The following is a 24,202-nucleotide window of genomic DNA, read 5'->3' as shown; positions in this document are numbered from 1 at the left end:
TTGTAAGGTGTAATGATGTTTTTAGTGCTGGGCAGGCTAGGGTTTTGTAGATCATGTTGTAGAGTGCTAGAAGTTGGGTATATATCAGGTAGTTGTGGAATTCTAGCCAGTTTAGTTTTTTTAGTGACAAGCAGTGGTGGGTTCTAGTTCTAGGGTTGGTGGCAAACTTGGCTACTTTATTATAGTATTGGAGCACCGTAAAGCAGGGAGGGTAGAAGAAGAGTTTTACAAGGGTGGTTTTGGAAGAAGAGGTTAATGTGTGTTTGTTTCTGTAAAGTGTGCCAAGTTTCTGGTGGGTTTTCTTTATGTTTTGTTGAATGTGAAGGTCAAACTGAAGGTGATTGTCTATGACCACACCCAGTAAATTGGTGTGGTGTTATCAGCATAGAGAATTTTGAAGCTATTTAGATTAGTAGTACAATTATTTGGCTGAAAAAGAAGCAATTTGCTTTTTTTGGGGGGGGGTTGAGGAATAGTGGGCAGTTGGTAAGCCAGGACCCAATAGCAGAGAAACTTTGTTGAGTATTGGAGAGAAGCTGGGATAGTGTAAGAAATGTACAGATTATTGTGGAATCATCAGCATATTGGATGAGTCTTCCACTAGTAGATACTGTACAAAGGTCATTAGTAAAAATATAAAAAGTAGGGGTCCTAGGATGGATCCCTGTGGGACTCCATTGGGATTTGCTAGAACAGGGGAGATAATATTTGACCATTTTACAGATTGTTTTTGATTGTGTAAGTAACTGTGTAACCAATTTAGTGTAGGGGGGGTAATTTCTAGGTTAGCGAGCTTGTTCAAGACTAAGGAGTGAGACACAGTATCGAATGTTTTTGAGAGGTCAAGAAATAGTGCAGATACATAGCAACCTGAGTCTCTAGCTCTGTTTACAAAGTTGATGAAGGTTAGGAGGGCTGTAGTTGTGCTGTGGCCATAATGAAAACCATGTTGTGTGTTTGTAAGGAGGTTGTTTGTTATGCTGTATGTTATTCATGAGTTGAAGATGAATACATTTTTCCAGTAACTCAGAGATGGGGAATAGTATGGCTATGGGTCGAAAGTTTGTAGGTTCTGTTGAGTTACCTCCTTTGTGAATGGTGATGATATGGGATTTTTCCCGATACTGGGTGCTTTGGACTCAGATATGGATTGATTGATCAAGATGTTGATTGATATGCTATGGAGTCAGTTGCTAATTTTAGGTATGCAGGTGGGATGTTGTCAGCGGAGGTAGAGCAGGGTTTCTGTTTGTGCAATAATCTTTTTATGAGACTTGTAGATATTGATTGAAGAGTGAAAGTGGGATGGTTCTCAGAAGGTGGTTCTATGCAATGGGGGTAAGGAGTGTGAGAAGGGTCTAGGTCAGGTGAATGGAGAGTATTAGGGTTAGATAAAGAGGATAAGTGGCAGGAATTGGAGGTTTTAGTGATAAGATCAGTTATTGATTTTATGAAGTGGATGTTAAAGTCTTCAGCAATTTGAGAGGGAGGGGCATTTAGTGAAACCTTGGATTCCTTTTTTCTTCTGGGGTGGAGTATAGTTGCTATACTGGACCAGAATTGTTTTGGATTAGTTTTGTGCTTCTGCTGTAGCTGACTATAGTAGATCTGTTTGTCTTTGGAAACTATTTTTTTAGCGTGGTTACATAGCTGCTTAAAAGTAATTAGATCTTTTTCTTTATTTCTTTGTTTCTGTACAGTCCAGGCTGCATTCCTTTTTTCATTAGATTTTTACATTCCTTAGTTAGCCAGGGCATGGGATTGTTTCTGGTTCTCTTGGTTTGAACTGGAGCTAGGGTATCTAGTAGTTTTAGGAAGCAGTTATTAAAGTAGTGCACTACCTCTTCTAGTGGCAGTACCTTTAGTGGAGACCAGTTTATTTTGCCTAGAATGTCATTAAATCTGTCATTAGAGAACTTAGAGAGATTATGAACTGATTTTAGGGTGTGAGTTTTTTGAGGTGAGTGTTTACTCGAATGCAAAGGCAGGTAGGTCGTCACTAAGGGTGTTTGGATACGTACCAGCATTGGTAAAGTTAGAAGGGTGTGATACCAGGATCAAGTTTAAGTTGGAGTGTTGAGGGTATAGTTTGTTGTACCTAGTAGGGCTGGAGATTACTAGAAAAAACATACAGGTTGATGCTGTTAGTGTTTATCTGGGATGTGATAGTTTGCCAGTCTATGTTGGTGTATCCTAAAATGATAGTTTCAGTTTGAAATTTTTGGGTGGTCCAGAAGTGTATGTCTTCTAGAATAGGGGGTGTTATTATCTTGGGGATGTAGAGAACAATTATGTAGATTCTCTTTGTATTGTTAACGTTTAGGAAGGATATCAGCAGTTCTGCTGAGGAAAAAAGTAGGGATATCATTTATGTGTGGTGTGATATTAAGGTTGTCAGAGCAGAGTAATGCTAAGCCTTTGCATTTCCTTGGGTTCTATCAGACCTGAGCAAGCTGTAGCTGGGAGGTAGAAATTCAGAGTCTGAAATGTTAGGCTTTAAACAGGTTTCAGTGATAGCTAGTATGTTGGGCTTGCACTGATCTGTCCAGATATGAAGGGGGGATATTTTGTTACTTATGCTTTTGACTTTGAGGGTCACAAAGTCATTTTTATGGAGAGATTAGTAAGGATGATTAGTGGTGGGACCATGGTTAGGGTGGATGTCACCACACTGTGATAGTAGAGAGGTTATATAGGAGTAAATTTTGTTCATTTTGTTAGAGGGGGTGGCTGTAAGTGGTATGAGATTGGGTATGCTGTGTGTACAGTCTAGAAGTTAAGGGACTAAGTTATAGGGTAAATTGTATGGAAATAGCTGAGGGGAGAGATTCTGGAAGCTGTGATTGTGTATTTGGTGGATGGAGACATATGTGTCAGTGGAGATAACTATTTTTGGGGTAAGTTGTGGAATTGATGTTTTGTGTGTAAGTATTATTAATATGGAGGTTAATGTGGTTTAAGAATATTATTGTGGGTTAGTGGTACATGCTTGGGAGGTAGTATTGAGTGAGCTACTTATTGCGTGAGGAAAAAAGGGATGGAGTAGGTATAGGGATGAGGAGTGAGTTGTAAGGGTAATCATGGTAGTGACTGGTTTATCAGGGAGATTGGAAGGAGGTTGTGAGTGGTAGAGGGTAGGTAGGGTGGAGGTTATGTAAGTATAAGTGTAGGAGTAGTGGGGGTGGGTGGAATTTGGGGGCAGTGTAGGGGAGTGGAGTGAGCCAGACCTTAGCAGGCTGGTCCAGACCACAGTTGACTGTAAGGAAAAAAACAATCAACTAATCTGTAAGAAGTGGCAAGCACATTGAAGAGATTCTTGTACTATTAGATGTGTGTAGAGTTATTTTATTATTAATATTCTTTCTATATTTTTTAATTAAAAAAGCTGGTAGGACATGAAGGAGATATGTAGAGATGTGTTATGGTACCATTTATGCCAGGTAGAATAGTGGAAATTTTTAAGAAGACCTGTGATATGGTAGGAGTGGGGTAGGGAGGGTACAGATGGTGCAGGATGTGTTAGAATTTAAAATATAGAAAGCACCAATGTGTGAATAAAATTACTTAGGATATCAAGGCAGTTTGAAAAACAAGAAAAGCTTGTATATAACCCTATGGTGGAACCATAATACAAACAAGCTTTATAATAAAAAGAAAAAAAACTCATTGCATGTAAAAATACATTTTATTCGTAAGATGGTGATAACATTCTTGCTAAACTTAACAAGGAACTCTGGAACTGATCAAAACAACCAAAACCAGATAAGAGGTAAAATAGCCACCCGGATGAAGGATAACTACAAAAGCTTACTTTAACTGTGTTAGAAATCTCAGAAGCAATGTTTAGCACTGTACAGAGTGAAAATTATAGGATATCACATACTGGGACTCAGAGGACATAACCACCAGACTAGCAGACAAACGTAGCTCAAACTTCACCCAATCGCACTTCCTATATTCCCAGATCACATATCTGCAACTGCACTCCCCCTCAAAGCTCCCAAGGAATAGTCCTCAATGCACTATCTAAGGCCAAGAACAATACTTCTGGGGCAGGAAAAAAATACAAGTCTGCCTACTGGTTAGCCTGAAACATGACTTGTCAGACCCCCACAGAAGTTTTTCAATAACAGCCTCCAAAAGGCTTCATGCTGGATGTATGACAACAGTTCTTCCCTTGCGCAAATGCAGGATGTCAGCTGACCCAGGTAATAATAAACCCATAAAATTGATCAGTGTCATCTGCATGGCAGTGGAAAGGATCATTATGGAATTAATACATTAGGATATAGGTAACTTGCAAACTCAACCCAAGGCAGTTTGGATGTTTCAGGGGCATATCCTGCCTACTTAACCTGGTCAACTTCTTTGAGAAGACTATTGAAGCAATGGATGAGGGTAAATCTGTATGCACTGCATACCTAGACCTTACAAAACTATTCAACACCATCCCGCACTCAAGTGTTGTAGGTAAAGTCTCTCAGCAAAATGTAAATCCCTATGAAACTCATTGGATAGCAAACTGGGTCACAAACAGAGCCAAAGAAATTAGGGTGGGCTGCTCTACCTCCTCCAATTGACCAGTCACTAACTGTGTACCACAGGCTTCAGTCCTTTGGCCTTTACTTCTTTGAAGTTAAAGCAACTGTTAAAGTTTTTATGGCTGACCACATTTATAGATGACTTTTCTTTGTTGCAGCAGAAACAATTTTTGTACTTATAATCAAACGCACTAGGGACGTGTACTTGTTAAAATATACTTGTTTCTCTTTATAAGTCTCTACTAAGACAAATAAGTATAACAGTCAGTTTTATAGTTATTCTCTGTCACAACAGCAGACTGAAAATAAATGAAAAAAATCTGTTTTTCAAGGAGGCTGCATTTCTTTAGGGACTTTTTCATGCCATCAAATGGTGGCTAAATGGCATAACTGTCTCTGGCTAACAACAATTGAAGCACTCCTTCACAGTAGAGATAACATTTGGTTATTTGAAGTAGAGCCTTCTGTATGAAACTCTGTCAAATCACTACTTAACAGTAGCAGAATAACTACTAACTCTGCTAAAGTCACTTTTCTTAAAATCATCTAACAATGTCCACCTCCCGTTGCCTGCTCAGGAAAGATGTTAATGAGATTGCCGCAACTATAACTGATCCTCCAAGATCTAGCTCACAGCTTTCCAATGAAATAACCCCTGATACTTACAAAGCCCCCTTTTTCATGATTAACACAGAAAACCACAAAACAATCAAAACTCTAAAAACTATAGTTCTAACTTACTCAGTTCTATAACAAAGCAGCTAGACAAACTAGAAACTAATAAACCAGGAAATAATGAATGGCCTACTACAAACTGCAGCAAGGAAATCTGAAATGGCTCTACATACTTCTTTGATTGTTTACAGAACAGATAAGTGCTTTTGTCCATGTAATAAGTAGTTGGATTTCATCAGAACTAATCAGTAATAGCAAAAATCAGTTAAAAAAATAAAAAGTTCAAAGTAACATGTTAAATTAAATCACCCAATAATAACCAGTTAATGTTTAACAAATAGCTTTTCATTTGGAAAAAAACATACATGAGCAGGTGTGTGACTTTTTATAAAACCTCTTTAAAAATTGTTTTAAAAAATATTAAAAAAAAAAAAAAAAAATATATATATATATATTACATTATCAAAGTTTCAAAACTTCAAATCTGATATGATCGAAGCCATATAATCAAAGTCTTGAAACATTGAAAATGTAATAAAACACAACCTACAAAAACAAACCATTTAAATGCTCTAAGCAGGGAGGCAAGCACCCCTGCACCCCCCCCACTTAAATATACCAACTCCGAGATTGCCCTACAGTGCAGAAAAGGGAACTCTTCCCTTTCCGCACTGTACGGAGATCTCCGTTAAAAGGTTCGAAGTTTCAAGACTTTGATCATATGGTGTCAACCAGATCAGATTCGAAGTTTTGAAACTTCTATTTTCTGATATAGACCATATATATAGATAAGTCCTCCAGCTCTACTATTCCTTTTGCCTAAGTTTCAAGTCTCATTCAGTAGGTATGCTATCACCCAAAATTGTCTTATTAACTCTACTTCTACCCCTTTTACTCATCCCATATCTCCTAACTGCCTACAAATGTCAGGATCACCCAGATTTCCACTACCCTAAATTCCAAACATCCATCCCATCTACAACAGATAATAATGCACCTTTACTCACCTCCCTCATGCTTACCTCCTTAACCCCTAAATACTACAATCTTACTAGACCTAATTACATTAGCCCTAAAACTAGACACTATTAGAAAACTTTATTCAGAATCTTAAAACTCATACTCAGGATACGCTACAACCTCACAAAGGATGGCAACATCTACTCAAACCCTGGTCCATCCCCACCTGTTGGCCCTAATCCCCCTATTATATCCCCTACCACCATAGCTCCAACAAATAGACCTTCTAACTCACTGCTGGTCTGCCATCTAAACATTAAGAGCATAAATAACAAAACTCAGCACCTGCATGCCCTCTTAGCTGTTCATTCCCCAGATATATTATGCCTAACAGATACATGGCTAAAGCCTGCCACCAAGGACCACGAGATTCTGCCACCAGGGTATGGTATGTTTTGACTAGACCGTACCACCAGAAAGGATGGTGGCATAGCCATACTTTACAAGTCTACCCCTATCTGTCAGCATAGACACCCAACAACCACCCCAGTTCAATAATGCTGAAATTCTTATCTCAAAACTACAAATTAACAAAAACAGAAATGTAAACATTGTCTGTGTCTACATTCCCCCAGGGAGGATCACAGAAACCTTAGAAGACGTCTTATATTGGTTATCCAATAACTACCCCCAAGAAACAGTTGTTCTTGGGGATTTCAACATTGACTGGAACACTTGCTCTTGTGAAACCCCCACAAAACACATAAACCTCTATGGATTTACTCAAATCATAACCTCCCCCACCAGGACAGGAAAATCCAATAACAAAGAAAGTACCCTAGACTGGATACTCATTAATACCCATCTTCAATCTTATAAATCAGGCACTGTGCCTGATGACCTAAGTGACCACTGTCTCACCTATGTAATCAAGCTCAAAGTAGACTGCTCCTACCAATCCACCTATAGAACATTAGGAAACAACAAGAATTTTATTCTCACCAAGTTTCAAAATGAACTTAAGGCATCCAACTGGTCAGTACTAAAAAGTCTCCCCCTAGATGAAGCAGTAGCATACTGTAACACCAAATTCCTTGCTATTCTTAACTCCCATGCTCCCAGCTGCTCTATTAGAACCAAAGTTAATATTGCACCATGGATTTCTAAAGATACCAAAACCAAAATTTTACACAGAAACAAAGCATGGGCCACTTACCGAAAAACAAAAGCCCCACTTGATCAACTAAGATTCAGACAGCTAAGGAATGACACAAAAAAATCCATAACCTTAGACAAAAAGAAACACTACTACCATCTACTGCAAAAACACCAAAACAAACCTCAAAAGTTCTGGGCAGGAATAAACAAACTACTCCACCCAGGCCAAACCGCCACTCCACCCCTCTCAGCTTCCCAACAAAAATCCCCAGTAGACATTGCTAATAACTTCAACAGCTTCTTCATAGAGACTATCCAGTCTCTAGCCAGCCAACTCTCTCCCAATGGCTCTAATTTGAATGTAGCCACACCTAGTACCCAAACATACTTTACCTTCTAACCTGTTCCTACTCAACTTATTCATGTCCTACTTAAGAAACTAAGACCCACCAACCTGAATGCTGATGTCCTCCCAGCAGACTATCTGCAAACGGCTGCTGACACCATAGCATACCCCATCTCAATCTTGATCAACAGAGCTATATCTGAAGCTACTGTACCCACTATATGGAAAATCTCCCATGTCATACCTCTCCATAAAGGAGGAAGTTCCACTGAACTGTCAAACTTTAGACCCATAGCTATTCTGTCACCTCTAGCTAAAATTATGGAGAAGTGTGTACACATACAGCTCATGCACTACCTCACACAGAACAAGCTGTTGTTCACCTTTCAGCATGGCTTTAAGCCACACCACAGTACTACTTCTGCCCTCCTCTCTTTCTCTAACATCATTAACCACAACCGCAATAATAACAAACTGTCCTCAGCACTCTTTCTAGATCTATCCAAGGGTTTTGACATGGTTGACTACAAAATGCTTATAAATATCTTGAAGGCCTTCTCCTTAAACAACCATGCACTCCAATGGTTTCAATCCTATGTGCAGGGCAGGCAACAGGCAGTCCTATGGCAGGACAGGCTATCATCTCGTCTACCCATCACATTAGGAGTCCCCCAGGGCTCGATGCTAGGACCCCTTCTTTTCTCCATTTTTATCAACGACCTTCATTCAGTCATCCCAGATGCTACATGTATTCAATATGCAGATGACTCCACCTTGATTTGTTCGAACACATCACCAGCTACTTTATTCACATTAACCCAAAATACCTTCAATACAATGGAAAAATGGCTCTCCAATCAACATCTAATCCTAAACCCCAACAAAACTAAGTTGCTCCTCTTTTCCCCCACATGCAGGACCCCCCCTGCCATCCTTCAACATAACTGCTAACAATGGCACTATCATCTCACCAGAAGCCCAAACTAAACTACTGGGTGTCATAGTTGATAACAACCTGAAGTTTGATGCACATATCAATCAAAATATCAAAACCATTAATAAAAAACGTGGCTCTCTTTACAGAATCAAACCTTTCCTTACCCCACTTGCTAGAACTGCAATTGCTCATTCCCATGTGCTATCAACTCTTCTCTACGCCTCACCTCTATTCTCCAACTTAAACAAAACAGATCTTAATAAACTATCATCCTGCTATAATCACATTGCCAGATTTGCTACTGGCACAGCCTACTGGACACACCATTGTCACAACCTAAATCACCTAGGATGGCTTGAACTGCCAAGCCTACTGCAGTTCAACCAGCTAATAGTGGCACATGAAGTCCTTTACCATCCAGAAAATACACTTGCACTAAAAAATATTATCAGCCCCTACACCAGCACCTGGCCACTGCGATCATCCACTAGACTCCTAGTTCAAACATACAAATCCAACTACTCAGCTGGGGACTCTCTGTTTGCCAACTCTGTTGGAAAAACATGGAACAAACTCCCAGCTGACTTGACCCTAGAACCCTCATTAACTCAATTCAAAAACAAACTCAAGAAATACTTCAAAACTCATTGGCTATGTCCTTGCACTAACCCCGACTAATGACCTCTTTATTTCTTAGGTGCCTTACCTTCAACTACTTCTAACTTTTTTTCTACCACTCCATTTCAGGAAGGGTCAATTGTATAACTGCTGCTCAACGTGTCTTAAACCTGAATGTAATGTTATGTATATATAACTTTGAAAATAATGTTATGTTTTGTAAAGTGTTTTATAATAAGTTAGTACTATATGTGCTAAATGCTGGTATTGCTTATGAATGTAATCTGCTTGAAACTAGCATGTACTAAATGTTCAAATTGTATTATTATCTTGGAGCTTTTCTCCCCGGGCCTCCGCTGAAAATGGACATGTATCCAGTCGGACTATCCCGGTCAACAAATGTTAAATAAATCAATAAACAATGTCATTAACTAGTTCCTATTGAATAATTTAATTTAACATGTGATTGAGAACTTTTTATTTAATTGAATGGGGCGGTTAGTTCTGATGAAGTCCAGCTACTTATTACATGGACAAAAAAGCTCTTAACTGTTTTTAAACAATAAAAGAAGTGTGCAGAACCATTTCAGATTACCTTACTGCAGTTTGTAGTATGCATTTGTTTCTCCTGGTTTATTATTTACTCAGTTCTATCTCAGACAACACTTTTGACTACCTTCCCTCATGCTGCATCAAACCTATCTCTTGTAAGACTGTCTTAAAACTTCTCTTTAAAGCTTATTTTAAAACCTTTGAAATTCATGCAGCCTTTCTAAAAATTACTACTCACTCTATATCCAGACCTTTGACTTCACAGCTTCAACCTTCCTCATATCACATTCTCTCATACCCCAATTCTGTCACACCATCATTATCCTCCTCCCAAAAATACAGAATCCCCTAGCCCCTTAGGATTTCAAATCTATCCCTAACCTTTGTCTGATTTCAAAAATCCTAGAAAAAATAGTTTATAAGAAAGCATTTAGCATATTAATAAAGAACGCATCCTCACTGGTCATGAACATGGCTTTGCAGCAGACATTAGCACCATGTCTGCACACTGTAAAGTAACATACTTAATTTACAACTACATGAGCAATGGACTATTTATTGCTGGTTTATTTAAAGACATGAATAGAGCTTTTGATAAAGTCAACCAATGCACTAAACTTTAGCCAGGAGTTATAAACCGCTTGCAAGTTATCTTAACTGCAGAAACTTCTAAGATGACATTGGATCTTGTCCCTCCCATGTAGCTTCTTTAACCTGTAGTATAGCCTGCGTCCCTCAAGCCTCTGTATGTACAAGGACATACATTTTCCTCGCTATGACATAACACCTTTTTTGACCTTCCCTTACTCGGTGTTACAATGTACACAGATAACATTTGTCACTTTGGCTATGATAAAATCCCCTCTAGCTCTACAAACTGAACTACAGCACAACACTAATGTACTCATGAATTGATTAACACAAAATAATCTTACCACTAATACAAAATACAAATTGTAGCATGCCATTTGCTACTTCTAAAAAGCTAAAACAACCATTTCAGATTAGCATAGCAGAAACCCATGGGCATAGTGTTTTTTAGGTCCACCAATATAGGTACCTCAGACTTTTCCTTGACACAAGTCTCTCCTTCCGGAACTCTAAACATATAGTGAATAAAGTCCTTTCACAAGTAAAACTCTGCTACAAAGTAAGCAATCTCCTCGCTGCAGAATCAAGATCAGCTATAGTCAAAAATATCCTGCTTCCAAAGCTAACCTTGCCTTCCAATAACCGCCCTTAATTATGGTTCAGATACCGTCTAACTTCAACATGCAGTAAATGAAATATAGAGACTCACATTCTTAGCTGTTAACAGAACTCATATTTACTCCTAGACAAAGCTCACTGGCTTCCTAAAACATCAAGAACTGCATACTTAACTCTCCATGTTTGAATATTGAAGGAGAGCATTTTCAATGTTTTCTACCACATCACTAGTGAAAACCTCTTCCTATCACCTTAGAGATCCCAGAGATGAACCCCCCCCCATCTTTCTAAATTTGAATTCAAAACGGGTGCTGATGAAAAAGCATTGTCAAACCTTGCCTCAGTCTGCTAGAATCATCTGCCTGCTGAACTCAGAAAGGAACAAACCCAATCCAACTTTGAAAAAATCTTAACAGATTTTCATTTCAAAGAGAACAAATGTAAGTGCTTAAATGACCACTATTAATACTATTCATATGCAAAGCCTTTATCATTGAATTACTTCTATATGCTATTCAGAAAGCATGTTACTCATCAGCTCTCACCTTCTACTCACCCTTTCCTACTCCACCTCCTGTTACTAGTCCCATTCTTCTCTTACTATCTCCCTCAGTCACCACAATCCACTAACCTCTGTAAACTTATCAATAGCTCCCTCACTGTTTACTCACTTTCAAACTCTCTTACATAAATTTTAAATATTTCTCCCTCCCTCTCCCCCCACAAAACCTAAACCCAGACTTCTCTTCTACATCCCCCTTACCACAGCATACAAACTCTCCTTTCCAAGCCTTCTGCTGGCTGTCTATATTCACCCCCAATCTTGGCCGACCCCCCCCAACCCAACCACAGGTAGCCATACTCACTCCTCTAATGCCTCCATTACATTACCTGACCATTCTCTCTCCTTCCCCCTTTACCCACTATCCAAACTCTTTGACCTCACACCACAAAACCTTGAAAATACTCTCCCTCAATATTCAAAGCATTGCTAACAAAGTTACTTATTTCCATGTCCTTATCTCTCTCTACAACCCTGACATTCTTACCCACTCAGAAACATGGTTACAACTCCATATTACAGACTTTGAACCCCCCCCCCCCGGTTACAACATCCTCCTCCTTGAGGTGGTGGTGTAGCTATCGTATAATCTGACAAACTTTCTCTCTATCCTCTACCTACATCTCCTTCCAATATCCATCCAGCTGAAATTCTTATTGCTAACTGCAAATTAAGTAGTCACAAAAACCTAGCCATAGTAGCAATTTATATCCCACCTGGCAACATCTCTACCCTCGAACACTTTCTCTCCTGTGCATCTCAAAACACATCTTATGAAACTATCATCCTAGGCAATGTCACTATTGACTGGAACTCCCTTAATTCCTACTCCCAATACTAGCATCAATCTTTCTGGATTCTCTCAACTCATCACCTCTCCCACCAGTATCAATAAACACACAAATAACAGCACTACCCTTGACTGGATCCTCACCTCTAACCCAAATCTGTATCACAATGCCACCACTCTACCTGACTTCTTCAGTGACCATCTCCCTACCCATATATTACAACACTCACCTCTTCTGCTAAAACCTCACCAATACAAAGACAGATATAATCTCTCTAATTTCTGCCCAGATACCTTCAATAATCTTCTCTTCTCTATTAACTGTTCCTTTCTCTATGCCCTCCCTCTCAGTGAGGCAGTCTCCAAATTTAACACCACCTTCCTAAATATCCTAAACTCCTTAGCACTCACTAGGAAAAATAAGAACAAAAACAAACTTTGCTCCATGGTTAACCCAATCCACCCTTAGACTTATGCTTAAACGAGACAGTGTCTGGAAAACCTGAAAAAAAACCCCTCCTATCACCATCTCCAAACCTATATTGAACTTAGGAACCTAACCAAGAAACAAGTCGATCTGGACAAAAACAATACTATCAAACACAACTAGATAACCCCAACTCCAGCATGAAAAAGTTTTGGAATAGTATCAACAGACTCTTACATCCAGGCAACCCTTGTACCCCCAGACCCTGTCCTAACAGTTCACCAACAAACACTGCCTCCTTTCTTAATTCCTTCTTCATCGACTCTATAAAAAAGTTAACTAAATGTGGCAACACCTCCTTCACCCCTTCTGTTCCCCTTCCCTCTACAAATTCCATCCAGTCTTGTCTTAAACATGTTCCTACTGTATACATCAAATCTCTTCTTAAACTGAAAACCTGTTCCTCCTCTGCTAACAGCTTACCTCCTCTATTCCTTAAACTTGCAGCTAACTCTGTTGCACATCCAGTCTCCATATTAGTAAACAGGTCAGTTCAAGACAACACAGTCCCTGACATCTGGAAAAAAATCCTATGTTATACCCTTCCGCAAAGGTGGCAATTCAGCTGAACCAGCCAACTACAGACCTGTCGCCATACTTTCCCCCTTATCCAAAATTCTAGAAAAATGTATTCATACCAGCTTCTCAAACACATCATACAAGACAACCTGTTAACTCCCACTCAACACTGTTTCCATCCTCACCACAGCACCTCTACAGCTCTCATTTCATTAACACAGAATATCGCCAAAGCACAGGATAATAACAAATTAGTGTCATGCCTCTTCCTTGACCTATCTAAAGCCTTCAACACCGTTTCCCATACCCTACTACTCTCAAAACTTTCTTCCCTTAACCTCTCCTCTTCTATTATATTATGACTATCCAGTTACCTCTCCAACAGATTCCAATCCATCAAATGGCTTTCTGCCTCCTCCCTTTCCAAGCAGATGTCCCCCAAGGGTCAATCCTTGGACCTCTCCTTTTTAATATATTGACAAATGACCTACACACTTCCTGTCCAAACACCTCACTAATACAATACCCAGATGACGCCACTATTATCTTGTGCTCTGATAACCTTCCCCATCTCCTTGCTGTTACTCAAGATTTCCTTCTTTCAATCAAAAAATGGCTGACCAATAATCAACTACTTCTCAATCCTAAAAAAAAACAAAAAGTATACTCTTTCTTCCCAAATCACTGCAGCAACACAAAATACCTTCACAGTATCTTCTCTTAATAATACACTTATGTCTGTTGAACCACATATTAAACTTATAGGTGTACTCACTGATGACCAACTAAAGTTTGACATACATAATCAACAAGCCATCAAAAAGACCCACCAAAAACTTAGTCTCTTATACAGACATAAAAAATACCTCACTATAAACACCAAATGTTCTCTAGCACAGACTTTCCTTCTCCCAACCTTATTTTATGCAATAAGTATACGTGAATATGTAACTGACCAATATTCAGTCCAATCTATTAGCTAAACATGAAACCACCTACAACAAAATAGCCAGATTCACTGCCAACCTTTCCTATCACTCTCACCACCTACAATGGCTTGAGCTACTTAACCAACTCCTTCTTCCCCAACTCCACTTCACACACAGTATTTTAAATCAATCCTCCTGCTGTTCTGCCCTCGCTGACCTCATCACTCCCTACTCTCTTAAGTGAAACTTACGCAGCACAGACCTACACCTCTTAGACATCTACAAACCCAATAAAAATATCGGCAAGCATTTATACAGCCACTCTGTCACCAGTGCCTGAAACAAACTTCCCCTTTCTCTAAGAACAAATAGCAACTTCCTTAACTTCAAAAACTTCTAAAGTCTTATTTACTAATTCCTGGGCCTGTCCTTGTCCCACTCCCACCTAAACTGCTCCCTTTCTACTTCCCCCTCCTGTCTCAGCTCTAACACTTTACCACAGCTACTCATCTAAGGTATTTATGATATTCTACCAACCTTGAATTTCTCTCTGATGGTAATTGTTAGATAGAATCTAACTTTTTATATTATATTTTATATACTTAATATGTACCATGGGTGTTTAAACCCTCAATATTACTTTTGTATTCTAACATGTTCATTTATAAGTTGTACTCTGTTTCTCCTGTGTATGTACACTTGTATGCTAATATTGTATGATGTTTTGTATCTGTGTATCTGTGGAACTTTTCTCCAAGTGTCTCCACTGATAAAGGTCTCTGCTGCCCAATCTGACTAACCCGGTTAACAAATGTCAAAAAAAAAAAAACATTTTTATGCACACTGCTTTATTAATATGCGTTACTCATTGCATTCTCTATTTCAATTATTTTGTATGCTCTGCCAGGCCTGGGTTATGACTGAAAAGGACCTTTGGGTCAGCCCACCCACTGAGCTGGCAAACAAACAGCCTGATAAACTGACTGACTAGATAATTGTCTACTGAGGTCAACTTTGTTGAACAATTCAAGGGAGGAACCTTTCTTTTTTTGCCATACTTCCCATTCATTAATGTACAGTTTGCCATAAGGCATCGCCCTACACTTTTTCCTTTATGCCAGACATCTGTTTAAGGATGCTACTCTTCAAGCCGCTGCTAGCCACAGCAGTTGTTAAATCCCTTTTTTGCCTGGAGCTAGTCTATACTGACTTCCATGGAGGACATAATTCCTTCCCCTGAGGATCAGGGCATTAGCTACCAAACTCTTCCCAGTGACAAATCTCTGACACCAAAGCTGCTAGTGGAACCTGCGTCATGGAGTCATGCAGATGTTACTGTTGTACCAGTAGCTAGTCTTATAAAGGAATAGTTTGACTGGCAAGCTGGTTGGTGACCAAGAAGAAATGGAAGAAGATGGAGGAAAATACAATGTTTGTATGTAAGACAGCAACAAATGCAAGTAGATGTATGTCGATCAACAGTGCCACTTAACGATACACTCCTACCAAAAATAATAAAATCTTTCTATACCCAGATTTTCCTAGCAGAACAGCATAGACGGTTAGGATTGTGAACTGCAAATGAGCTTCATGATATAGATTTTGCATTGATACCCTTGGTATCCACTTATATACTGTCTGAATGCGAGCAAGCTACTTATCTAAGCTGCGCTCATAAATTGAAAAGAGATACTTTTGTTAGTAGGCCTACCTGATTAATAAATGAAATAATGAATGGCATTATAAAGGCTTACAAAGTATGACAATACTGTACAGATCACGGGGCTTATAAAAAAAATTAAAGAACCCAGCCTTTTTCCTAAGTATGATATGTTGTCTGGAATGAACTGACTGTAGAGGTTGAGTCTATATGCATGAATTCCAGACAAAAACAAGTAGTCTCATTCACAGCAAACACAGTGATACAGTCTGTAACTCAATACCTCAAAACCTGAGTTAAGGCTGTAAGCAGTTGGGCTGAGGACAAGATGTAATCTAATAAAAATACCATCCACAACTCCCAGAAGTGTAGTAGGCCGAGGGGCAAGTAAGAGTGACAGGTTGTTACTTCAAAACTAAGAAACAAACATCCAACTATACAATTAAAAAAAAAAAAACAGGGACCAAACATCCATGAAGAATTGTGGGAAATAGTAAGTCCATGAAGAATTGTGGGAAATAGTAAGTGAGAAAACAAGAACACAGTAACAGACAAGATGAGGAAGACATATACTCAAGACACAAAAATGTCATAAGGAAATATATATATCATGCAGGAGGTCTGCAGCTAAGAGTGCATGCTGACATAAAAGGCTGAATACAAACAAAATGCTAAAGAAGAGTTAGTGAATGTACAAAGAATATGCAATCTCTTCCCAGGAATCACCATCTTTGAAGAGTTCTAGAAAGATTGCTAGCTTGCCTGTGTTGATAAGTTAACCAAATACCAGTAGCCTGGTCATGGTAAACAATGTCCCCATCCCCACAAAAAGGAAAAAAAAAACAAAGGTCAGATTTAGGAAAGTTTTCAAGATACTGACAAGTGAATGGATAAAGCAGAAGTACTGAAAACAGAGAGAACCAAAGTGTACAGAAATAAAGTGGCTTTATACAGGTAAGCTGATATGCTTTTTGCTGACACTGATAAGCAAATGAAAAACTTGTTAGCGTAGCTATACCTGATAGCAAAATTTTCTGCACATCATATGGGCAACTTTAATCCCCTGTATCTTCTGTGAAAAGGGTTTTGCCTGTCTCTCTCTCTCTCGCTCTCTAACAAATACGTACAGTATCTATGCAACTGTACATTCAGCAGACAATGGAGGTCAGCAATCTTGCTGTTGGCATTAAAAACTATCAGTTAAAGTGCATAAGATGAGTTAAAGATGTGATCAAGCAATAGAGTCAGATGTAATGACATAAGTGAGAGGTAAGGAGTGGGAACAGAGCAAATAGGAAGCATCCATAAGGTTTTTGAGATACGGGAAGAAGAGACATATGAACTGAGAAAGGAACCTGCAAAAGCCCCACAGAAGCTCATGTTTGCTCACGCCTGTAATTTAATTTTCATCCACAGTCTTGGTCAGAAATGCAAACAATATTTATAAATAGTCACCAGTATGTCAATTCTCCAGTGTGTCTTTTGAGAAAAAAACTTACACAGACAGAACATGTAAACTTCACAAGGAGAGGGACCAGATGTCAGGTAATCAATATGGCACACTGGAACTCCGAGGCAGAAATCTTAATGACTGAGTAACCATGCTGCATAACAGCTTGGGCTGCTGGATGAAAATACACTTCCTTTCAGATGTAGGAAGTATTACTTCACAACAACAAACCTAAGACTAAAGAAACTTTTTCACATCTTACCTTACATCCCATGAAAATCTCACAAGGTAATTGAGATTTTATGCTGCCAGAGTGCTTATTTTGTATTAAGGAGTACAAGTATATCTGAACCAGTTACAACCAGAACAAAAAGACGGCAAGACCAGATGAAGGGCCTTCATATATGACTGGTTATCCCAGAAATGTTTTCACCTAGTATGGCCTGCTTTCTTTAATGTGTTTTTATGTTACATCATACACTGGAATGTTACACCAGTATTTTAGTTTGACATCTTGTGTGGGTAGCCTGTTAAGAATGCATTTTTTAAATATAAATTAGGTTACTAATAGCACATTTTATAAACATCATTCATAAACCACAAATTAGCAATTAGACACCAGACATGTACTGAAAGAGGCAGATAGATAATTTATTAAATACCATTCCACTTAAGACTCTGTAGGTTGTTATACAGGAGTGGTCCCACTGATCCTGCTGCAGTGTTGAAGTCCTGTGCGGTCATGGTACACAGGCGTTCACCATGTATGTCGAAATCATGAAAAGGAATGCAACTGGCATCCAGCTGATTGGCATCGACAGTGTGTTGCAGCCACTCCCACACTTGAAACTTGTTCCAGTACTGAGGATGGATCTCATGCCACTGACCTCCAGGCAAACTTGAATGAACTATAAAACAGAATGCCATGTGAATTTAAGTATAATGTTATGACAAAACAGAATGCCATGTGAATTTAAGTATAATGTTACGACAAAACAGAATGCCATGAATTTATGTATAATGTTACTACAAAACAGAATGCAGTGTGAATTTATGTATAACATTACAAAACTGTTGGTTGTTCTCATGAACATAATTGCATTTATGAGTTTGTGTCTGCTACTTTTGTCCATTGAGGAACAATATTTTTTCTTCCACTCTTTAAGAGGACAGTGATTCCTCTGAAACAAACTGCTACTGTAATTCAAAAGCTAAAACCATATGTGCTGCATTGTTTCACAATTTAGGAATGTATTATTCTACAGTATTCATAAGGCAGACTCTGGAGCCGCTGTGGTGCAGCAGTAGCGTTGTCGCCTCACTTCAAGAGGTTCTCCTGTTCGATTCTCAGCTGGAGCACCTTCTGTTTGGAGTCTGCATGTCCTCCCCATGGTCGAGTGGCATTCGAAAGACATGCTTGAATGGGTGTGCCTTCGTTGAAGGTTGGGCATCGGGCTGGCACCTCAGCACCGTAAAAATCGACTGCCAATCATTAGCAGACCGGAGTTCCACTGTGGTGAACCCTAACCGGGAAAAGCCGAAAGAAAAACATTCATAAGGCAGACTCTAAGAAAGAGAAATGCCAAGATCAGCTTTAAGGAAAAGTATGTGGAAATGGGTGGTACCTTGGCTCATTCACATGTGCTACTTTTGTTTTCTGTGCTGTTGACTTTATTTAATCTCTGAATACTCGTATGCATTTTTGTGTTTTTATTATATTCGTTTTTTAAATTATATTCCCTTGTCTACCTACCATGATTGTTTTCAAACACACACACACACACACACACACACACACACACACACACACACACACACACACACACACACACACAAGATGAATACAGTAGTGCAGTAAATTAAGACTATGAGCTGCTGTCAAGCTTTGTCCTTTCTGTCTGTGTTTGGGTCCCTCAATTTTCATTTGAATAATGTATGTCTCTGTAGACATCACGTAAACTGCCGGCATTCTACGGTTATAACAGATGAAAGAAAAACAAATGTAGACCAATTGTTGCATCTTCTGGCCTGTAACAGGAGTCAGTAAAGGAAACATTACACTTGACCCTTTACCATCCATCCAAGTGAGGGGAGCTGGCATTTGGCCATTCATTTCTCCTTCCTCTTCTCCACTTCCATTCTATAACTGGGCTGCTCTTTTGGTCTGGGTTGCTGATGATACTAGCAGACACCCTGCCTGCATCCTGTTCTGTCAGGACAGATTCCAGTTCACACTCTTGTTCTCACATGTTTTCCAGCTGAGTTTTAGACAAAAAAGTTTGCATATTACGTAGGTTCTGTAGTGTAGTGGTAATCACATTTACCTAACATGCAGAAGGTCCTGGGTTTGATCCCCAGTAAAACCATTTTAAGGAGAGATGGGGTTGGCATAATGGTTAAGGTCCTTACCTCGAAGACACAAAGTACTGGGTTTGATTCTGATCATGGATTATTGGCTAGGCTTAACATGTCCCTTCAGGGCAGTTATCCTAGTATTCACCTATGAAAAGTATGAACATGGCAGAAAACAGTAAAAAAAGCATTTGAATAAGCATAAGGAACTAAAAAAGCCATATCAGTGTAAAGCACTGAAGTTATTTAAGATTTACTAGACTAAAACTAAACTGCTTTAAAAGGGACTCTAAAAATACTTAAGCCAGTATGGCAACAATCCACATTATTTACCTGAAAGAAAGAAATAGTTTCTTTGACAAGGAGTGGATCAGCTTGTTTCAGACTTATAAGCCATGTCTTTATTTTTATTCTTTGGTCCCTTTGGACCTCACCTATACTAGCCTGTGGCCCCCAGTGCCCCACTTCCATGCTGCCTCTACCAACCATCTTCCTAACCCCCAACTTACTTCAATACTGCTGGGACTAGTCATGGATCTTAAGAGCATCCTGGGAGCTTGGCTCATCTGTGCTTTTGTCCGGGGGGGGGGTGTTGCTTATGCTGTACCCACTTCCCTTTCACTGCACTCCACACTTGTTGATCATGTTGCAAGGGCAACTGCCCTCTTTGGACTACACCTCCCCTTAAGGAGCATATAAATGAGTCCCTTTCCACCCATGATGGACACACACCTCCCTTCCCCTGCCACTCCGTCACTCTCCCAAGCCACTAATCTATCCTGGGTCAGCTGGGCCTTATTCCTCTACTCCAGCAGAGTGGTTTTGAAGCCATTTTTTATTATTGAAATGTTGGTGCATGAGCATCGCTTTTCAGCATAGACTTTTTAAAATTGTTAATACATAGTTATGCAGTTTTCGCTGAAGGCTTGAAACAATACGATATATACGAATATACAAATATAGATGAAGTGCCTGAATGAAATAGGTTGAACTACCTTTAGGTAGTTCCAGCTGAGAAGCAGGGAGTTATGTTGCTGGAAGACTGATTCTAGTATGTAAAAGAGCTTTGAATAATGGATCTCTGGGAGGAAGATGAGTTGGCCAGTGCTAAGGATAGAATATTATGGAGGTTAGAAATATGGAATTGCAAGGTTAGTTTCAACTAAATTTAGTAATATTAATGAAATTGGCTTTCAGATCTTTTTACATATTCAGATAGCTTAGATACATTTCTAGCACTGACATAGTTGTCTTGAATGAGATTTTGGAGAATGCATCTGCTGTCGAGTGGCAATGATGCCGAACAATATAAACATTAGGTCGGAATAGCAGGATGTGTCTGGAGGTGAGCTGGGAGCATGTTAACTTTCTGCAAAGATAAACTGTGTTATCTAACCTTTTTGGGTGAACACATGAAAAAGTGTCCTTTATTTATAAGTTTTTGCAATTTGTTATTATTTTTGGAAGAGCTGGCAGCTACATGGAGGTCATTAAGCTAAGGTGGTTGCTTTGATGAGTAGTTTATGGGTTTCCTCGGTTAAGTTATAATAAGTATATTTTAATGGATGTCTGGAACTTACAAACAATTTTAAACGGGTAAACATCAAAGGATAAAGTATGACACTGCTAAAGTCCTAGATATCTATATTGTTGGATTTGTTTAAAATAGTTGTCAGCTGGGGAAGTAATAGTGGTCAAAGCATCAGATGATATTAGTCCTTTATATATACATAGGAGCATTAGGCTGGTTCATAGGTTTATACTAGGCTGATGATCACCAGGGTCTTTACAAATCTGGACATGTAACTCTGTCCCATTTTATCCCCCAGTTCCTTGGATGCGTATATGGTGGGTAGGTTAGTAAAGAGGCAGCTAAGGGTTATGGGGTGGTATGTTAGTTGGGGATTAATTTACTCACTGTCAACCTGTGTCCATCAGAGCCATGAGGACCAGAACAGGTGTGAATGTTTGATTTTTCACCCTTGCAGCATGTGGATCCTTTGAGGCAGATATCTGTTTCTCCATATTCTATCTATTTCGCAGATAAAGTTCAGCTCCTTTTCTGATGCTGTTTGTTTTGAGGATGTGCAATAGATTCATCAGAGCTGGAGCTGAGGATGCCGTATATGCTAGTAATAGACTGCCTATCAGTAACCTGTAGGAGACTAAGTACAGAGATAGGGTTTAGGGTGATCTTTGTAGGGCAGGGTATTCATATCAGCATTCTCCTGGTGATGAACCTTTGAGGGGGATCCAACTGTTGCAAGTACCTGGTTAAGTATCTGCCAAAGGGGGCAGTGTACTCAATGAAGGGCCTCATAATGGCTGAGTAGAGTGGTAATATAACTTCCTTGGACCTAGACGCCATACCATTGTTTATGATTTGGGTAACATAGAATGGTTTTATTACTACCTTGGCTGTGTGTTGGTCGAAGGCAGGCTAGATTACTGTCTACATATGTTCTTAGATCCCTAACTATCAGACCAGCTGTTAGGAGTGTTTTATTGATTGAGTAATTAACTTGGGTGGATTATTTCCCAAACAGCACTAGAATGCATTTCTTTGCACAGAGTTTTAATCAGTGGCTTTGGCATCATCCATTTGTTTGTGTTAGACCCTCTTGTAGGATGTTGGTACCACAGGGGGTTTCTATGATAGCTCCTAATTTACAGTCATCTGGGAACTTGGTGAGCCAGAGGCCTTTAACATTAGCCTTCACTTCCAAGAAGTAGATGCCAAGCAGGAGTAGGCCCAACACGTATTCTTAGGGTGCTCTGCTGGTGATTGGTCTCCTGGTAGAGGTGGTCTCACCAATCCTGACTTCTTTTCTCCTATCTGTCTGCCAGCCAGCAATCCAGTAGTTATATAGGAATTTATGCCTAGTTCTGAGAGTTTGTCAACCATACCTAAGTGGGGTATTGCATCAAATGCCAGGTCAAGGTGGGCAGTATGCACTGTTTTCCCCTCATCCATAGCCTTGTTGACCCTCTTGAAGAACTCAAAGAGGTTGAGTAAACAAGACCTTCTCTTAAAGCCAAACTGGGATGGGTCCAGTGTCTGTAGGTTGCCAATGTTTTTGTTGATCATTTCCATGATAATTTGTTCCATGGCTTTGCATATTAGACTTGTCAGACTAATGGGTCAGCAGTTCCCGGGGTTAATTAATGATCCACCGTTATGAAGAGGGATGTCTATTGTGGCTATTATTTACCTGGCATGTAACCTATTTTTAGGGTGTAGTTGAAGTGTGCCTCAAGTGGTCCTGTTAGATCATGTTTTAGGCTATTTAAGAAGCAACTGAGGATATTGTTGGGGCTTTGAAGCAGTGGTTTTGACCTTAGAGAGCACCACCAGGGGCTGCTTCCTGTTGATAAATGGGGGATGCTTGAAGAGATTTCACAGGGGTGGGGGTGAAGTTAGTTTCTTCCCAGATTGGTCTTAGGTAATTTTTTTTGCTATGAGCAGATACTGTGGCCAACTAAGGAAGGACTCATTTGAGGGAGGGACTTAGGGAACAGATGTCAGCACACCACTGACAGCTATCCGAGTTAAGGAAGTCTGAGATGTTATAGATAAACAGTGAGAGGAGGACTGGTTTGTAAATGTAGTCTTATGGAATTCCAGGTGGGATTTTTTGACTGAGAAACAGAAGGGTGGGAGGTTTTACAAACTGTATGGTTAACACAATAGTGTTTGAACCATCTAAACCATTGGATCTAGGATGAAGATGGGTAATATTGGGAGACAATGGTTGTGGTAGACATTTTCAAAATCTTTTGTAAATTCAATGAAAAAGGCACCATTATGCAAACAGTCTTTAGCTTGTGGTAGATGCTGCTGATAAAAGAAATAAGGCCAGCGGAGGTGCTGTAAGCCTTGACGATGATGTGAAGATTCCTACATGACACTTTGTTTTGGATGAGATGGTGTTTTAACAGTTTTGCTGTAGCCTTTACAAGGACCTTTAAAAAGGACAAGAAGATAGTCTGTGCAGCTGATATAATCTACCAAAAAAGAAGAACTACAGTAAGAGAATGCAGCACTAATAAGATCCCTGCTACCTTGTTTCAGATAAATAAATAGTTACTCTTCACTACTGGCTTAGAACTGTATACCTCATTTGAGGTCCAAAGACCCATGTTTCCTTAATGCAGCCATGTTTTATTTCTTATTTAAAAATTATACACCAGTTTCAGACAATAATATTGTAAGAACACAAAACTGAATGTCCTTAATTAATTACAACATTTAACATAATGGAAATAATAATGGATGTAAAATGTAGTCCAATACACTTACTGGACTACATCTCCATGCTCTTCTTGTTTACATCATAAACATAGGACAGTGATTTAAGGGCACCAACAAACCTTTCAACTCTGATCTTCCTTAATTATAAAATTACAAATGGTATAGCTAAAATCAGGGTCTTAAATTTATACAGATATATATAGAC

General features: G+C 39.3%; 1 protein-coding gene and 1 non-coding gene across 4 annotated transcripts in view; one reads left to right on the top strand and one right to left on the bottom strand.

Annotated features, from left to right (window-relative positions):
- The window catches only part of EHF (ETS homologous factor), a 402,661-nt gene that overhangs the window by 110,427 nt on the left and 268,032 nt on the right, over positions 1–24,202 (bottom strand). For all 3 annotated transcript variants that reach the window (XM_044082637.1, XM_044082638.1, XM_044082639.1), the window contains one exon: positions 18,056–18,301. In XM_044082637.1, the coding sequence (XP_043938572.1) occupies positions 18,056–18,301 (246 nt within the window). The remainder of the gene's footprint in view (positions 1–18,055; positions 18,302–24,202) is intronic.
- Positions 19,687–19,759, top strand: TRNAV-AAC. Its single transcript has one exon. It is a non-coding gene; the product is annotated as a tRNA-Val (tRNA).

The sequence above is a fragment of the Protopterus annectens genome, chromosome 9.part0 (assembly GCF_019279795.1).
Source record: "Protopterus annectens isolate FY-2018-M chromosome 9.part0, PAN1.0, whole genome shotgun sequence".
Lineage (NCBI taxonomy): Eukaryota > Metazoa > Chordata > Ceratodontiformes > Protopteridae > Protopterus > Protopterus annectens.
The sequence above is the reverse complement of the archived record's forward strand: the minus strand, read 5'-3'. Positions and strand labels throughout refer to the sequence as shown.